General features: G+C 42.6%; 1 protein-coding gene across 2 annotated transcripts in view; it reads right to left on the bottom strand.

The window, feature by feature from the left end:
• Positions 1-15225, bottom strand: part of Ttc26 (tetratricopeptide repeat domain 26) — a 43821-nt gene that overhangs the window by 4312 nt on the left and 24284 nt on the right. For both annotated transcript variants that reach the window (XM_005405447.2, XM_005405446.2), the window contains exons 9-16: positions 11693-11795; positions 10008-10063; positions 9293-9346; positions 7011-7074; positions 5398-5486; positions 5085-5168; positions 3748-3817; positions 2370-2476 (exon numbers count right to left, since the gene is read on the bottom strand). In XM_005405447.2, the coding sequence (XP_005405504.1) occupies positions 2370-2476; positions 3748-3817; positions 5085-5168; positions 5398-5486; positions 7011-7074; positions 9293-9346; positions 10008-10063; positions 11693-11795 (627 nt within the window). The remainder of the gene's footprint in view (positions 1-2369; positions 2477-3747; positions 3818-5084; positions 5169-5397; positions 5487-7010; positions 7075-9292; positions 9347-10007; positions 10064-11692; positions 11796-15225) is intronic.

A 15225-nucleotide genomic window follows, 5' to 3' on the forward strand; every position in this document is an offset into this window, starting at 1 on the left:
TTTGTTTGTTTGTTTGAGGCAGGGTCTCACTATGTAGTTCAGGATGATCTTGAACTCACTATGTAGCCCAGGCTGGCCTCAGACTCACAGTGATCCTCTTGCCTCAGCCTCCCCAGTGCTGGGATTACAGGTGTGTGCCACCATGCCTGGCGATTCTTTGTAATTTTATACAGCTATACATCTTTAAAATATAATCGGGTTTTGCCTCTCAGATCTTTATCTATATGAAATAATACTGTAAATATTCTTTTGCCATGCATCTGAGCCAACACTATACCTGTAAGATGCATGTATATTGCTCTAATTGGTTGGTTGGTTGATTTATAAGCTATATCACAATCAAAACTGGGAGACTGACGTTACTGTGTGTTGACAGCCTGTCGTTTCATCACACGATTCACTGAAGCACAACCACTGCCAAGGCACAGAGCTGTTCCATCACTACAGTGGTTTCCTTATTGCCACTGCATGGTTACACGCACACCCGCCCCTGCCACCCCCCTCTAGCAACCACTACTTTGGTTCTCCAAGTTCTCTACCTCTATAGCTTTGTCACAAATGTCATATATAGGAAATCAAACAGTATGGGGCCCTTTGAGGCGGGCTTTTGGGGAAGGTACTGGAGATTAAACCCAGGGGTGCTCTACAACGGGTCCACATCCCAGCCCCTACCTCTTTTGAGACAGGATTTCTCAAAGGTGCCCACATTGGCCTTGAACTTGGGACCTCCTGCCTTAGCTTCCTGAGCTGCTGGGATTCCAGTGGCACCGTGCCTGGAGACATAGGCTTCTTTCACTCAGCATAAAGCCCTCCTTAACTCGTTACTGTATCAACAGTTTGCTCTTGTTACAGTCACTCTGTAAAAGCAGCAGGGACCTCCACCCACAGTTTGCCTTGGATGTTGAGACTGATGATGCCACAGGGTGAGAGAGGTTTGCTTAGATCTACCATGGAAGCACCTAGAGAGCAGAGCTGGCTTTCCAAGCGTGTCCAGCACTGCCTGAGAACACAGGGACGGGGCTTGATGGGCTTCGCTGTGGTTAGTGGCTCGGCACAGCTTGTGTGCTTTGATCACCAAATGGCACCTCAGGCACTTCTACTGACTTCTACAACTGCACCTTCATTTTTTTTGGGGGGGTGGCAGGAGTTGAACTCAGGACCTCATGCTTGCCAGGTGGGCACTGTGCTGCTCAGCTCTCCCCAGCCCTGCACCTTCATTCTGATCTCTCGCAGGAAACACTCGGCCCAGGGCTCACCCCAGGGCCTTACTTGTACCACCTCTCCTGGGCACCCCAGGGGCACTTCCGCTTTCATGCATCGAAAACGCAGACCACTGCCTGTCTTTGCGAGTTTTCTCTGCCTCTGCCTCCTCTACCCCACTTAACAGCACCGCCAGCCAGCAACTTCTGCTCAGCTGTCACCGTCAACTTTTCACTGATGGTGATTCACTTCTCTTTTTGGTAGTGACTCACTCTGAAATAGGCTGTTGCTCACAACTTAACACCAGCTTCTTTTCACTCGACATTTCCCCGTCTTTTGGACAGGATGAGATATCCCAAAAAGGAATTTCCAGAATTGGAGGCTTTCTAAACAAGCTTTTAATCTATATGATGAGGTCCAAAACTATTCCCGTCCTTTCAACTCTGTCTGTACCCCACATCGTTCTTCATTCACCCCGTACACACACACACGCACACACACGTGTGCACACACGCACACACGCCCTTTGATAAACATGACTGTTTGGGTTTTTGGCTTTTGAGACAGGGCCCCACTCTGTAGCTAGCCCAGGTTGGCCTCGAACTCACAGCAATCCTGCTGCCCTCCTGCGTGCTGGGATTGAGGTGTGCACCACCACACCCAGCAACATGACTGTTTTTTAATTCTCTTTTTCCAGTTCCTTTGTCTTTTCTGTCTGGCATTCATACCTCAGTGCTCTGCAAGGTTTGGCTTACAACTCTTCTTACTGTACTTCTTGGTAAATCTCACTGTTTTAAGGCTTCAATTATTACTTCAGTGTTGGTAATGATTCCCAATCTACGTCTCTAGATGCCGACAGATACCTTTCTTGAGTTTCAGAATCAAATTTCCAACCAACAAATGAACACCTCTACCTGGATAATACCCAAAAATTCAAACCTCTGAAATCTGAAACCTTTCCTTTATATCGTTATTTCATACACACATGCAACTCTGAAATACCGCCTATCTCGGAGTTCAGTTAATTCATAAAAAGGATGACATTTCTGATATGACTATGCAAATCTCGGCAACAGCCCTCCGGCCTCTAGGGCACTCTTCTGTGATACACTATGTAGCCAGTGCATCCATGTGCTGCTGATGTCCGGTCTTCCTTTTAGTAAGCTCACCTTGTAACAGTCATTAGCGATGAGCTGTAAGAGACTGAAGGACTCGCCAGAGGTTTCCATCTTGAGATAAAGTTCCCAGGCTAGTCTTGGTTTCTTATTCATGATATCTACAAAAAGAAACAATGTTTTAAAGTGCCACTAGGGAATAGCTTCTGCACCGCGTCATTCCAGGAATGAATCTATAGCCCAAATATACAAAGCGGAGGTAGAACACCTCTTGTGTGGAAAGCGGGGAGTGCTGGCCTTCAGCTAGCTCCCTACCAGAATCCCACCCTGCCTGAAATTGTTCATTCACTTAATTATGTCCTTTTAGATTAAGTTGATTTCTAGCAGTTTTCCACTTTGCCAATCTGCTTAAAAGAGAACAACTATTATCATCCAACCGTACTCATAATGTCAGCCTCATACAGAATATCTAGTTGTTCAAATTTTCCTGTGGCTATGGGGAACTGAATGAAAAGCCAGGTGTGATAGTGCACACCTGTAATTCCGGCACTCTGGAGGCTGGGAGAGGAGGATCGCCATGAGTTTGAGGCCAGCCTGGGCTATATAGTGAGTAGTGAGCCTGAACTATGTAGTGAGACCCTGGTTCATAAAACAAAAAACAAAAACAAGGGCCGGGAATGTAGCTCAATGGCACAACACCTGCTTGGCAAGTGTGATGCCCTGAGTTTGATTCCTGGTACCAAAATAAGCAAAAACAAAACAAAACAAAACAAAAATAATTTGAAAAATTTAATTCTGAGTGAAAACAAGGAGCAAGAAAACACAAGGATAAGCAGACAGCGCGAGATTTTGGGCTATAATATAAAAAACATTACATTTGTGATGTTTTTGCATGTTTCGGGTATGAAAAATGAAAAAGCAAAATCAATGCAACAGTATCATTTCAAAGACAACAGTGTACACTGCCAGCCTAGAAAGCTGAACAAAACTGAAACAACTTGCCATCTTTCAGGAGGGTACCTGCAAGGTCAGTGGTGAAGGATGAAACTAATCACAGAGTAAATTTACATAACGCATCACATGACAACTGCTATGGCTTGGATCTAGATGTCCCCCCAAGAACCTCATGTGCTCAGAGGTGGCTTATGAGGTGACTGGATCATGGGGTGCTGTACCCCCCAGCTGACTGACTGATCCACTGATCAACCCCTAGCTGAAGGTACAGTCAGGAGGCAGGGCTTGCGCCCCCACTTCCCCATGAAAAAGTGACTAAGACAGAATACTTACCAGTAGCATTAAGTCTTAACCTGAGTTTACTCATTGTATAGGACAAACTACGAAGACTAGAAAATACTTAATGTAATTTCCAAACAGATCATGCAGTAAGAAAGGAAAGAAGAGTCCTGTTGTAAACATTTACAAGAAGACTCACAGCAGCGAGCTAACCAGCTGAGGTAGACGTAGTCATTTTTCAGCTTCTCATTTTGGATCAAGAGGAACACCTGTGACAAGAGACAGGCAAGGGAATAAAGCTGAGGATGGTTTTGTAATAACTGCTGACACGCCGTGCCAGATGATCACTGTAGCCTGATAGTTGACAACAAAACTGAACTGTAGGGTTAAATTGAATTATTTTGAAAAATACAAACCAATCAATCTATAAAGTTTGAAGTCAGCATAAAGGTTACCCAGGGGGCATGGGATTGACCTAAACAGAAGATATGGGGGTCTTACTGTTGTTTCATCATCTGGGTACTGATTAGGTGGGTACACTTACTTTGTGAAAAGTCCCAAGTGGTGTACTTATGATTTATATACAAGGTGTGACCAAAAACTGCAGTGGATGTTGAAGTTTTAAAAAGTTGAGTACAGTAAAAGCATATTGCCATCCATTCCCTTCAAAATGCTCCCACTCACTGCAAACGCACTACGGCCACCAGCTCGCCACTTTCTGGAGCGGTTCTGGAGTCCTCTTTCGGGGAACATCTGGTCTGCCGTGTGGCTGCCTCAGTGTCCAGAATCGAGTCCAAATGTTCACCTCTCATGGTCATTCTGGCCTTGGGGAAGAGCCAGCAGTCACACGGTGCCAGACCCAGGCAGTACGGTGGATGACTTTCTGTTGGACAGCACGCAGTGGCAGCCTTCACCATATTTTTTTTTATCATACCTTGTAAAGACACTCACGAAAGAGGAGTTCCAGAACTGCTTCAGAAAGTGGCGAGGATGATGGGGCAGAAGCGTCCTTGAAGCAACAGGGAGTATTTTGAGGAAGATTAATGGTAATGTGTCTTTCACTACAATAAATTTTTTTAGTTTAAACATTCATCATATATGTTGATCACCCCTTGTATAGTCCATAAAAAGTATCTAAAGGGTAAACATTAATATAGTTATAACATCTACGTGTCTATTCTTATTATACTTTTTAATGTAACCTAAGAACAAAGAAATCTCTAATAGTCCTTTATCCTTGATCATTTGATTTAAGTGAGAAAAAGATAAGGATGCTTTCAGATAGAAACATTCAATGCCGGGTGTGGTGGGTGGCTCACACCTGTAATCCCAGCACTCAGGAGGCTGAGGCAGGAGGATCCTTGCAAGTTCGAGACCACCCTGGGCTACAAAGTGAGCTCAAGGTCAGCCAGAACTACATAGTGAGACTCTGTCTCAAAAAGACAAAACAAAACATTCAAATGCCTTCAAAAGTAGGTACCCTAATAAATGTAATCCTTCAAGTAAAAGATAAATAAAATAAAAGTAGGTGCTCACCTCTTCACCCTCACTGGTATTGCCTGTTGCAGCTTTGGCTTGGGCATAATTAAAATTAAAGATGTCATCATTGTAGAAGTAACTCTGAAAAACACCCCACAGCCAGGTCACACTGGACACATTTTCATTAGCGTATGAAATAGAAAACCATTGTTTTACTGGGTAAACACAAAATAATCTTAAGAGAGCAGCCTAATTCCTTGATGCCACTCACGCCACCACAGAGAAAAGTGTTATCTGTAGACATTTCTTAACTTCTCACACATTATACATGGTATTTCACGCACAAACTCGTAGACAACTCTAAGCTAACCTTAAATGAGTTGAGGTAAATCAAGACGTCATCAAACTGCTTAAGCAGGAAGAAGCAGGAAGCCATACACTGCCTCCCTGGAATTGTATCTGAAATGGAGGCAGAAAAGAAACCAAGAAAAATGGTGAAATTGAAGTTCTCTTATGTGGAAATTTGAGTTGTTTTATAATTCAGTCATAGATATGTATTCCAAGACATCTTTCTAGATTTCAGAGTTACAGGTTCCATTTGCAGCACAACGGAGGTCACTGTACTTGAGTGACTGGTAATCTCTCGGCGGTTTACGCCTGGAGTCCCAGGACACACCCGCCCACGGGCATGCTCACAACAGCATTCCCGGACCTTTCCCCAGGGCTTCCATTCTTTCATCCAACTCCAGCATCTGCACACTCCTTCCTGTGACTTGGTTTCCCTCCTCACTTGTTTAAGACAACCTAGCAGCACTCTCAATGGGAAATAATATTCCACAGAACCAGCTGGTGCTAATCCTGAGCCAACTGTCCTGCTTGAGATCAGCCTCCTGTTTGAGGTAACAGGACTCCCATAACCTCAGCCCCCGACATAGGCCTTCCCTGTCAGGTAACAGTCTGATGTGCTAAGCACTTAGTCACATACCACGTTCCCAGTCTGTCTGTCCTACTAGATGGAACCTCTACAAGGGGAGGGAGTTTTCCTTTATTCACTGCTATATACCTCAATACATTTTTGTTGCACAAACGAATGAAAGAGGGAAAGAAAATACTGTTCAAGCGGGTGTGGAGGTGCAAACCTGTAGTCCCAGCACTTAGCAGGCTGAAGCAGGATGATCACTGCAAGTTCAAGGCCAGCCTGGACTACATAGTGAGTTCAAGGCAAGCCTGAACTATATAGTGAGACCCTGTCTCAAAAAAAAAGGAAAATACTATTTAATAAACGGCATTGGTGAAACATTTATGAGTATCTGGGGGTGGGGCGGGGATAAAAATATTGGACAATCAGCGCAGCACGAACACTGTTACTCAGAAGAGGTGCCAACCACGGGCAACTGGCCCAGGCAGCCGCATCGGTCGCACGGCAAGGGAGCCTTTTACAGCTTCCTTCAATTCTACACCGAGTCTCCACAGATGAAATCAACACTTTAACAACAAACACAATGAAGTCACGAGGCCACGACTGGGAAACACGCGGATATTCTATAACTGGCAGTTTCTAGGCTTGATATCCATGGAAGAAATAATTATGGAAAAGATAAAACTTAAATATGAGTTTTAAATTTTTATGTTGGAAAAAAATACCATGGGCAAAGTTGAAAGGTAAATGAGCCAGTGGGAAAAAAGAAACATCTGCAATGTGGCAAAAACTTCATACATAAGGAGCTGTTAAAAATTCAATAAATACTAATGTTTCATGTCTATAACTGATTCAAATTTTTAAAATTCGCAGGAGCTAAAGAGTAAATTTATTCTCCTTTATTTATTCTCTTGTTCCTTTTTAACAGGGATGTTCACAAGGCCTAGTTCCAATCTTCTGTCTGCTTACTGCTACTTCGTAAGGTGGAGCCAAACATACGTACAACCCTAGATAGGAATCAGGCTTCCCTGGCTGTCCTGCCTCAGTGTGGCCCTCGGACATACCGCATTCACTCGCAGATCCACCCACCAACTGGAAGAACTGCTGGGCAATTTTCATATGATCCCTCTGCAAAAGAAAAGAGCTGACATAGAGGAAGAAGGCAAAAATACCGCGGTTCTACTATGTAAAGATTTAATATGCTTTTTGTTTAAAACCATGCCCCAAACAATACTAATTGTCATTAGCATAAGGTATTAGAAAATGATAATCTGAAATAGAATGAAATGTTATGCAGGATCAGATGGAAAAGAAGAAAACAAAGTCAAATCCACAAATTGTATCCTAAAAGTGCCCAAGTAAAATATTTTTTTCCACATTAAATAAATTAATACATTTACTCATTCATTCAACAAATATTTAATGCTTTTCTTAATATATTAGAATTGGCACAGGAGCTAAGGGTACAGGAAGTATTTATTTTTAATTTTTGTTTTTTTGCCTTTTTGAGATAGGGTCTCCCAATGCAGTTCAGGCTGGCCTTGAGCTCACTTTGTAATGCAGGCTGGCCTCCAACTTGCAAGGATCCTCCTGTCTCAGCCTCCTGAGTGCTGGGATTATAGATGTGCACCACCATGCCCAGCGAAGTATTTATTAAACTCATTTATTTATGCAATAAGTATTTATTCCCTATCTACTGTATAAGGAATTTTGGAATGAACCAGAGATAAAAATATTTATTTCTAGCCTGGACAATTTAGCGACTTAGTGCCTCAAAATAAAAAATAAGGAATGGCTGGAGTTGTAGCGCAAAGTATAGGTTCAACCCATAAAGAACTTAATATGTCATATTAACATGGGTAACAGCTTAATGTTAGACAGTGTTGGTGTTTATAAAAAGCTGTCTTAGAGGAGTTGAAGATATATAGCTCAGTGGTACAGTTACATACATAGCATGCAGAAGGCCTCGGGTTCAATCCCCAGTATCTAAAGAAAAAGAAAAGCTTACCCAGTGGAACAATTTCTCCCATTTTATATATGACAAAATTAAAGCGCACTGATGAGCAAGGTTCTAAACATCATTGGAAATCAGAATAAAGCTGTGCAGTGATCTTTTTGTTTATTAAATATAAGCAATGTATAAAAACAGGGATCTTGCAAAACAAAGCAGTAATATTTAGGGTTGAAGGTTTGAGGAGTTCTTTTTTGTTTGTTTTTAAGCGAATTCTCTTTTGTTTAAGGGACTGGATTGGGGGATTTGGAGAAGTAAAAGGAAGCACAGAAAAGCCTATTTGTACTCTGATACTCATTTTGGTCTTTCCACACGTCTGTAACTTTGTAAGCTACCATATTTCCTCAAAAATAAGACCTAACCGGAAAGTAAGCCCTAGTACAATTTTTTGGGATGCTCGTAATATAAGCGATACCCCCCAAATAAGTCCCAGTTAAGATTATCAGCTAGGGGGGCTGGGGATTTAGCTCAGCGGCACAGCGCCTGCCTGGCAAGTGTGAGGTCGTGAGTTCGATTCCTGGTTCCAGAAAAAAACCAAAAAACAAACAAACAAAAACACTCAGAAAAAGATTACCAGCTAGATAGATGCACTTAGTACATGTATTACAATACACAACAAATGTACTGAATTATAAAATAATATTAACATATAATTAAATATAAATATTATTGACATTAACACTTAAAATAAATGGAAACATAAATTAGAATCAAGTATTTGCAAATATCCCAGTGGGCACTTTTGGACGAGAGGTAAATGCCTGCGATGAACTTGAGACTTCTGCCAAATGACCAATCAGAGCGCAGACACAGCACGGACAATTAAACAAGGCACAAATACCCAACGTGCCACTTGATAACAGGGCGGGCTGTGTCTAGTACGAGTCTTCATGATTCTGTACGTCGTGTGCTGTAATGAAGCACTATCCTCAGGCTACATGGACAGGGGTGCCCGTTTAAGGACAGTTCTGCTGCTGGACATGAGAGATTGGGGCAATGGTTCTACAGAGAATAGAGTCACAAGAAATTCAGACTGGACTTCAGACTTTGGAGAGTTATGATGATGTTCCAGAGGATGACACGACTGCATTCAAATAAATGTAGACTTTTGTACCTGAAGAAGCACAGATTTTTATACGTGACTAAATGAATATACGTAAATTGTACATGAAGCAAAGGCTGCTCCTGAAAATAAACCCTACTGCATCTTTGGAGCAAAAATTGCCAGGGATATAGCTCAGTGGCATAAGTGCCTGCCTGGAGCAAAAATTAATATAAGACCCGGCCTGACTTTCGGGGAAACACGGTGTGGAGTAGCAGTGATTTCATACTCACCGAACCCATTTCCTGGCCAAGGGCTGCGTTGACCACTCCTTTGAGGATGTACTCCTGGAAAACGCAATACCACTGATCCATTAAGGGGAACGGGAGCTATGAGATAACTTCCTGCTTCACCCCTTGTATCAACTCAATGCTTCAGCTCGAGTCACTTTTCTCTGTTCTGTGTGTGGCTTGAATGAATTAGGAGACGTTCATTTCCAGCAGGCAAACAGCCATAGAACAGAACCCACCATATTTGTAAACTCTCAAAAGGTGGCGAAGGTTTTAACACACTTGAGAAATATACTTGCTGAGACACCACAGGGTCTAGAAACACTTTCACCCAGTCTGTTGCTGGACAAAGGGAATGCCTGCCATGTACTTAGGTCCACAGTGTCAGACACACAACACCGGCCCGCCTGTCCCTGACTCCTGTGGGCGAGAGAGACACGTCACTGGTAAGTATACCAGTGAGAGAAATGTACACGCCCGGTCACTTTCACCAGGATTCTAGATTTTAATAGTTCCCAACTTTAGTCTTTTGGAGGAACCAGCTGTGCCTGAGGGAGTTAGCTGCCCTGCATCAGAGCCCCAAGCAGTCACACAGCAAGCTGGCTCGATAGGGATGGCCTTTCCAGGGATCTCACCAGCAGGAGCCCTCTCTAACATGCCTTCCAGACACCTGCTGGACACCTGCTTCCCACTGCACTTGTCTAATAGTCTCAGTTACCTGAGGAGTAGTAGGTTCCAGATCTTTAATTAAGTTATAAGCTTCCTGTACATCATCTGAAACAAGAACAAAGTTTCAGGGGTCTGTATTTCAGCAAGGCCTTCTGAAGCGGTCCCCGAAAAGATCCTTCAAGTAATCACAGAAAATAGGGTCGGGGATGTAGCTCTGTGGTAAAGAGCTTTGTGTAGCACGTGCAAGGCCATGGGTCTGATCCCCAGCACTGCTATGCACACACACACACATACACGCACACGCACATACACCCCACAGAAACACGATCTGTGTTATCTGTCTTCTAGTTCTCCATCAAGGTCAATGTTGCAGAGTTATCCTGAAGACCATGCAATGTCCTTACAAGTTCTACATAAGCTGTGAAGACACCCAAACAAGCTAAAAAAATGGGCTGGATATAGTATGTCAGTGGCATTGTATTTAGACAAGAAAAAAATCATTTTAAAGATACAGACATAACCAAACAATCAAAACAAACAAAAAGACATATGAAGTAATAGGAGTGAAATGGCATAAAGATTTGAATAAAAGCAAAGTGATGCAAATTAAAATATTAGCAGTACCTTGAATTACTGAATGTGTGGTTCATACTTGGGTGTTTGTTAAAGTACAACTTCTGTGTTTTAAATTTTTCATAATAAAATCAATTTGTAAAATATACAGACTGGTTCTTTAATTCTTATCCAAAAGCATGGTTCTTTTTGTTTATCCATGAAATAAGGCTGTTTGCAAGTTCACACTCCCATTTTCACAGATGCATTTTCTGTGCTGAGGAGCATGTTATCTGCTGGTATGTCACATGCACAAAAAGGCCTGCACTGTTAGTCTGGCAGCTACTGCCCCAAACAGCGCACTGCTACAAAAGCTGCTTTCAGGATGTGGCTAATGATTTTACCTTCTTTCAAGGGCAGTAAATATCACATTCTCTTTGAATTATAGCACTTCTGTAAGATGCCTCACATACAAATAAACAGAAAGGCGGACAACGGGAGCAAACAGAAAAAGGTGATTATTAAAAATAAAAGACAAGGGGCTGGGGATTTAGCTCAGCGGCAAAGCGCCTGCCTGGCAAGTGCAAGGTCGTGAGTTCGGTTCCCAGTACTGGAGAAAAACCAAAAAAAAAAAAAAAATAAATAAAAATAAAAAAAAATAAAAATAAAAGACAAGAAAATGATCCAGGCATGTTGTCTATAGTCCCAGCCCTGGGGAGGCTGAGGCAGGAAGATCACCATGAGCTTGAGGCCAGTCTGGGCTACATAGTGAGTTCAAGGCCAGCCTGAACTACATAGACCTGGTCTCAAAACACACACACACACACACACACACACACACACAAAATGTGGGTGTACATTATACATAAGGGGAAGCTAGAAAAAGGAAGAAGAGATACAAACGTAAGAAAACAGTGGAAAAATAAAAAGGGAATGGGCAGAAAGCAAAGGACAGAGGAAAAAAGAGAAGCAAACTAGAGGCAGGCCGCAACATAAGAGGAAGGAAGATAAAGAGAAAAGGTGTGACACATAATCTCCAAGAAGTCTCTTCTGTCCTTTGAACTTGTGGAAAATACATCCCTATAAATGTTATGGATTTTAAAAGTTAAGCAAGTTGCTCAATCAGAGATTAAACATCCCCAAATATGCCATCATAGTAGCACCAAGACAGTTGCTTCTTACCCTGACGTAGGTAGTAAATCACCAAGTTCAGCCTCGCTTCCGGAATGACATCCACCAGGGGAGGTAAAACCTGCAAAGCCCCTTCACCTCCTCGGAAGACAACCTAAGACACAGAAGTTGTGTTATTGCCTCAGTAAGTGTGGATACTTTATTAATGGAAATGTTTCAAGGGTTACCACATATAACTGGGTTCACGATATCCAACTAAAATAGCTCTGGGAATCAGCTGGGCTCCATCTCGAGACTTTCTTTTTATTGTTATGACAGGGTCCCTAGAAGGTGCTCAGGCTGGCCTTGAGCTTGTGATCCTCCTGCCTCAGCCTCACAAGTAGCTGAAAACAAGCCTGGCCCACTCCATCAAGCACACTCCCTCATTTTGCTCTGGATTTCTTCATTCTCCTGTTTGTGACACCCACCAAAATGTAAAGTCCACATGCCAAGGAATTTTGCCTTTGTTGTGTACTAGAAACCTAACTACTGTGGTCATCACCCAGTTATTTTTGATTCAGGGCCACTCTATTTATGTTTGTTTGTTTATTTTTGGTTCCAGGAATAGAACTCAGGATCTTGCGCTTGCCAGGCTGGTGCTATGCTGCTGAGTTATATCCTCGGCCCTCCAGTTATTTTCAAAAGGTTGAATATATTTTTTATACTCTCCATATATACATGACCTTGATTTCACTGAAAGAAAACTTATCTAAATTATAATAAGTATAAGAAACAGAATAAAGCTGGGTGTGGTGGTGCATGCCTGTAATCCTAGCACTTGGGAGGCTGAGGCAAGAGGGCTGCTGTGAGTTCAAGGCCAGCCTGGCCTACATAGCAAGACCCTGTCTCAAAACAACCAAAAGAAGAAAAAGAAAAAAAAAAAGAAACAGAATAAAGGCATAATACTTATTGCAAACATTTCCTTTTCTCTTTATAAGAACTGCAGAACACTTTATTACTGCTATTATCACCACTATTACTATCATTACTATCATACTATCATTATCATTACATTACTATTATTTTGCAAAGTACTGAAACCAGGGCCTTGTGCATGCTAGGCACCGGTTCTACCTCTTGCCATACCCCTAGCCCAGAAAACTCCTAAAGTATCCACCAATGAATAAAACTCTTTTCTATACAGACATCAAAAGCTCCACGAGGACACCGTTCTCATCCCTGCAAAACGAACCAAAAACCCTCCGTGAGGGGACGCACACAGCCTTCTGAGCCTGTGTCCCCACTTCTCTGTGGCACTGGCCTTGTCTGCTTATGAGGCTTAAGTGAGTTACAGTGGGCGCAACGTAGGGCCCACAGCGGGTAGCGTTTGACTTCGTTAGTTAGGTGAGCCTTCATTAGCATCTACCCTATGCCTGCTACTCTAGTGAGCGCTGGGCTTCTCTGCTGCCACACAGCGCAAGTGCAGGCAGACCTGCCAAAAATAAACAAACACGCAGTCAGGTGACAGTACATGCTCGAAAGAAAAACTAAAAATCCAAGAAGGGACAATTGATTTCCCTTTTTTGTTGTTGTTTTTCTGTTTTTTTGAGACAGGGTCCACACTATGTAGTTCAGGGCGGCCTCAGACTCACAGTGGTCCTCCTGCCTCTGCCTCCCAAGTGCTGGGATTAGGGTGTGCACCACTGTGCCTGGCTAGGACAATTGGCTTTGTGTGCTGTTGTATTTCTAGAGCCCAGGATGGTACCTGGCGCATAGTAGATGTTTCACCAACAAATGCACGGAAATCAAGGCCGTCAGGCATGAACTACATAATCCCTTCTTTCTACCTCAAAATATCTATTTGGATCATATTTTTTGGTTTCTCTTTGCCATACCCCCTTCTTTTGCCAAAGTTAATTCCTTCCCTGTCTCCTGGATCCCATGACTTCTACCTCCATCTGGACTTTGTCTCTGCATTGATCACTGTATCTTTCATCCTCTGACGCATTGGTCCTACTTTTCCCCTTTGAATACACACAAGGGTTTGCCTTCTCTTGAAAAATCTTCCACTTGGCCCGTTGTCCCCTCTGGCTAGTGCACTCAGTCTTTCTCTGCTCGCTTTCAATGCTACCTTTCAAACGTATGTGGCTTACTGCTTCTAATTTCTTCCCACCTCCTCACTCTTTAACCTCCCAAGCAACTGGTTTTGGCTGTCAGTCTATGAGTCAGTTTACTATCACAAGCCATAAATCAGTCATTGTAACCAAATTCAAAGGACTCTTCTACCCTCTTGCAGTTCTGAGACTGTTGTCTATAAGATGACAATAATAACAGCACCATTTACTAGATGAATCTCTAATCTGAAAATCCAAAGTGCTCCAAAATCTGAACGTTTTTCAGGGCTGAAAATTCCACCCATGATTTCATGGGACAGGCTGCAGTCCAAAGGCAGGCTCACTAGAAACAGGTAAACTGCTTGCAGGCCACGTGTTTAGACTCAGGTCTTTTCCTAGGATATCTCATTAGACAAATACAAACATTTCAAAACCTGAAATATTTCTGGTCCCAAGCATTTCAGATAAAGGGTACTCAACGTGTACTTGCTAGATACCTTACACAAACTGAATTCTCATAAAAATGACAGTGACCAGGAGCTGTGCACACTCGTAATCCCAGTGCTCTGGGAAACTCAGACAGAAGGATCCCAAGTTCGATCCCAGCCTAGGTAATTTACTGAGACTGTGCCTGCAAAAAAGGATTTTAAAAGGGCTGGAGATATAGTTCAGTATAAAGTTCTGGGTTCAATCTTTTTTTTTTTTTGGTCTTTTTGACACAGAGTCTTGCTATGCAGTTCAGGCTAGCCTTGAGCTCACTTTGTAGCCCAGGCTGGCCCCAAACTCGCAACAATCCTCCTGCCTCAGCCTCCCAAGTGCTGGGATTACAGGTGTGTGTGCCACCACACCCAGCTCCTGGGTTCAATCTTGAGTATAAAAACAAACAAAAAATTAAAAAGAAAGGGACTTTAATTTTCTTTATTCTATAACGTGGGAACACTGATATTCAGCAGTGTTAGTGATATACTTGAAGTTATAAAGCTAGTAAATGAAAGCTTGAATTTGACCGCAACTTTGACCTCAAAAGTTGATTTTGTGTGTGTGGTACTGGGGATTATACCCCGGGCCTTTGCACTGAGCCATATCTCCAGCCTTTAAAAAAAAACATTTTTTTTTTTTTTTTTTAGCTAGGATATTGTTAAAGTGCTAAATTGCCCAGGGTGGGCTCAAACTTGTGATCTTCCTGCCTCAGCCACCCAGAGTGCTGGGATCACAGGCATGGGCCATCACTCCCAGCTCAAAACTGGATATTCTTAACAACTGCTTATATATATCACCTCAATTATACATACACACACACACACACACACACACACACACACACACACGATGAAAAGTTTAAGGATAGCATTACAAAAGCAAGAAGGAAAATGTCCAGACCCTCACTTTTCTCTCTCAGCCCCTTCTCAAGGGTGCTACCCATTTCCTGTCTGATATGCTCCTTCCAGCCATGTAAACGCACACACACGGTGTTTCTTGTTTTTTTTTTTT

Source organism: Chinchilla lanigera, unplaced genomic scaffold, assembly GCF_000276665.1.
Source record: "Chinchilla lanigera isolate Chin_1 unplaced genomic scaffold, ChiLan1.0 scaffold00093, whole genome shotgun sequence".
Classification (NCBI taxonomy): domain Eukaryota; kingdom Metazoa; phylum Chordata; class Mammalia; order Rodentia; family Chinchillidae; genus Chinchilla; species Chinchilla lanigera.